Source organism: Eptesicus fuscus, chromosome 7 (genome assembly GCF_027574615.1).
Source record: "Eptesicus fuscus isolate TK198812 chromosome 7, DD_ASM_mEF_20220401, whole genome shotgun sequence".
Lineage (NCBI taxonomy): Eukaryota > Metazoa > Chordata > Mammalia > Chiroptera > Vespertilionidae > Eptesicus > Eptesicus fuscus.
Window position 1 is genome coordinate 54,610,007 of NC_072479.1, and position 3,557 is coordinate 54,613,563.

At 40.7% G+C, this 3,557-nt stretch overlaps 1 protein-coding gene across 1 annotated transcript; it reads left to right on the forward strand.

Annotated features, from left to right (window-relative positions):
• The first annotated feature begins 316 nt into the window (after positions 1-316).
• On the forward strand, positions 317-1,273 carry LOC103304708 (olfactory receptor 6C6-like). Its single transcript, XM_008161529.2, has one exon. It carries the CDS (start codon positions 317-319, stop codon positions 1,271-1,273), a length of 957 nt encoding a protein of 318 aa, XP_008159751.2.
• Positions 1,274-3,557: the final 2,284 nt, after the last annotated feature.

The following is a 3,557-nucleotide window of genomic DNA, read 5'->3' on the forward strand; positions in this document are numbered from 1 at the left end:
AATAGTCTATTAGGGTAAAGTCTTTGAAAGATGATATAAAATCAATGTTAAATTGTGGAGGTAAAGTTTGAATGACTGATAAACCACAGTAAGACTTATTTCAATCTTGTCAAAGGAAAATACTCAGCATTTTTATAAAGATGACTGACTTTAGAGGACATGTTCATTTTGACGAACTCAAAGTAGATTTGTGAAAATATTTACACATTGATAAGTTTCTGAATGTGAAACATTCTATGGCTGAGAATAAAGAAACCTATTTTCTCACTTGTGCTTTAATTTTTTTTTCTAGCTTTGATAGGAAAACAAAAAAGGAATGAACAAGTCAACAGAAATAGAGTTCATTTTGCTTGGACTGACAGATGACCCTCTGTTGCAAATTGTGATTTTCCTGTTTCTATTTTTCAACTACATCCTGAGCCTGACGGGAAACTTAATTATCATTCTCCTCACCATGCTGGATCCCCGTCTCAAGACTCCAATGTATTTCTTCCTCCGAAATTTCTCCTTCTTAGAGATTTCATTCACAACCATCTGCATTCCGCGATTCTTAATAAGCATCCTGACTGGAGACAAAACAATTTCCTACAGTGGTTGTGTAACTCAATTGTTCTTTTTTATTTTATTAGGAGTTACAGAATTTTACCTTCTGGCTGCCATGTCCTACGACCGCTATGTTGCCATCTGCAAACCACTGCATTACCCCATCATTATGAACAGCAAAGTGTGCTGTCAGCTTGTACTCAGCTCTTGGATATCTGGATTCCTAATCATATTTCCCCCTTTGGTCTTGGGACTCAGGCTGGATTTCTGTGCTTCCAAAACTATTGATCACTTCCTCTGTGACACTTCTCCTTTATTGCAGATCTCTTGTACAGACACACATTTCATAGAACTGATGGCCTTTGTCTTAGCTGTGGTGACACTTGTCATCACTTTGTTGTTAGTGGTCCTCTCCTACGTGTACATCATCAAAACCATTCTAAAATTCCCTTCTGTTCAACAGCGAACAAAGGCCTTTTCCACCTGTTCCTCACACATGGTTGTTGTCTCTATTACTTATGGGAGTTGCATCTTTATGTATATGAAGCCTTCAGCAAGAGAATGGGTGTCTTTAACTAAAGGCGTAGCTCTGCTCAATACCTCTGTTGCTCCCTTACTAAACCCCTTCATTTACACTCTAAGGAACCAGCAGGTGAAAGAAGCTCTCAAGGATATGCTTCAAAGGTTTTGTTATTTTGAAAACAATGAGACAAAATTGGGGTGTAAGTAATATGTTGTCAAACATGAATGGGGAAAATTGAAAACAATTTTCAGTTCATTTGTTCATAGCTATGCCATTTTTCCCCTCAATGATTTATATCATATTAGGCTTACTAAGTCTTCCCGATCTCTGTACTTCTCTCTGTTCTTTCTGAATAGATCTTTTTACTCTTTAGTGGTAAACTGCCTTCTCCAATTCAAAATATTAAATTCTATCTTTGAGTAGAAATATCTCTTCCCATAAATACTTTCATGTACTGAATCCTTTCAAAAACTAAACCTTGCAAGATATATGTGGTTAATTATTTCAACATGTGTGTGCTAATTACTAAGCATTGCATGTGATCTTAAGTATTTTCTCAGCTAAAATGTGAGATAAAACTCAAAATCTGATAATTATAACATGCAATAATTGCTATTGTGATGAAAAAGATTAAATAATTTTAAGGATCATGGTAGCTTTTCAAAAAGTTATTTATGCTGAAACTTGAAAGTTGAATAAGGAAATAAAAGATTCCAAGGGTTCTATAATCAGAGATATAAAATGTGAAAAGGAGAGTTTTCCCCGACCTGCGGGGTCTTAACGGGGGTACCGAGGCGGCGCACCTAAGAGAATGAGAAACAGACAAGGGACGCAAAGAATGGAGGCAAGACAAAGGGGTTTCTGATCAAGCCTCAAAATTTTATTTTTACAGCGTTCCTTATGTGATTTCTAGAAGGGTGGATGCCTAGGAGGGGTGGGGGCTGACTTAGATAATCGGCTAAAGTCGTAACTATAGATAAAGGGTGTGGCGGTTGAAGGGCGGCTACAGAAGAAATGCTTTGTCCTCAGGCAAGAGGAAGTGGGCCTAGTTACAGTAACTTACTGAAGGTCAGAGTTAATCCTTTGACCGACTCTTGGTTCCTGACATCTCCTCCCTCTCTGTTTAAGAAACGGGAGTGGGCATTAATCGACCGAGGAGACATTGACCTGGTTCCTCCCGTGGGCTTTGCATACCCACCGTGTGTGGCTCTTGACATCTTTTGGGGAGGAGAGGCAGAGCCATTATTTTTATCGATGTCAACCTCTATGCAAACCAGGTATACTCTCAGGGAAATCCAGAGGAGGTTGGAAAAATATCCCAACCTTCCCTTGCAATGCTTTGCTCTGCACCCGGTTCGATACCCATACCTCTGGCTCTGGCTAGAGCATAGGTAAGCATCCCTCTGGTTAAGATGCTGTCCCCGTAGGGAAGGAGCGAGTCTTGGTCCGGAGGTGCTCGTGCTCTTGGTAAACCGAGCCCCACCTATTGGCCATTTCCAGGCGTTGATAATGAATCTGAATGGGTTTTGCTAAAGCTGAATCTATTTGCTGTTTTACGAGGTCGGTTATTTTTCTAAATGCCCAAGGGCCAAATGTAAGAATAAGGAGAAAACCAACAAGGGGACAGGGGACCAAGGATGGGGAGGAGGGTAGGGGAGGAGTCCATTCTTGACGAGGTCTTCTTGTAGCTTCTTGATCTTGTCTTGGACGATGCCAGACTTGTTGGCGTAGAAGCAGCATCGTTCCTGTAGAGCCAAACATATCCCTCCCTGTTCTGCCGTGAGCAAATCTAACCCTCTTCCTAGACCAACGAGTAAGGGGATGAATTGGACAGCCCATTTACTACGCCCAGCAATGTAATCAAGACTGGGTAAGGGAACAGGCTAGATTCACAGGGATTGCCAAACATTTTTTTTTTTTTTTTTTTTTAAGAGTAGTTTCTCATGGTTAACTGGAGGTCCAAAACCGCTGTAGGTCATTGGTATTAGGACCAGCAGTAGGACTTCAATAATTGTTTTCATGACCTGTAGATAAATTTGTCTCAGGGATAATTTCCCTGGATGTGAGATTATTTTTCTTTTGGGGGGTTAATTGGCTTGACGAGGCGTTCAGGTAGCCATCGCGGTCCTTCCTCTTGTGTATCATAGACACAGGCGGACCCTCGTCCCCAAATGAGGACCGGATCGGGACCATGCCACTTAGAGGTTAGTGGATCTTTCCACATAACCTTAGCATATTGATTTTTTGTTTCTTGGTGCCAAAGACGGTCTGCAGCAGATTTTCCATTTCTATCTAGTTGTAGAAAATTGAGGGTAAATAATGCGTGATTAAGGATATTGCGGGGAGAGCCTTTTGTAGGATAAATGTTGTTTGTTTTGAGTTTAGTTATAGTATGTTTAAGGGTTTGGTGAGCCCGCTCTATTATTCCCTGCCCTTGAGGGTTATAGGGAATGCCAGTGACATGTTTGATTTGGAATTGATGGCAGAAGTT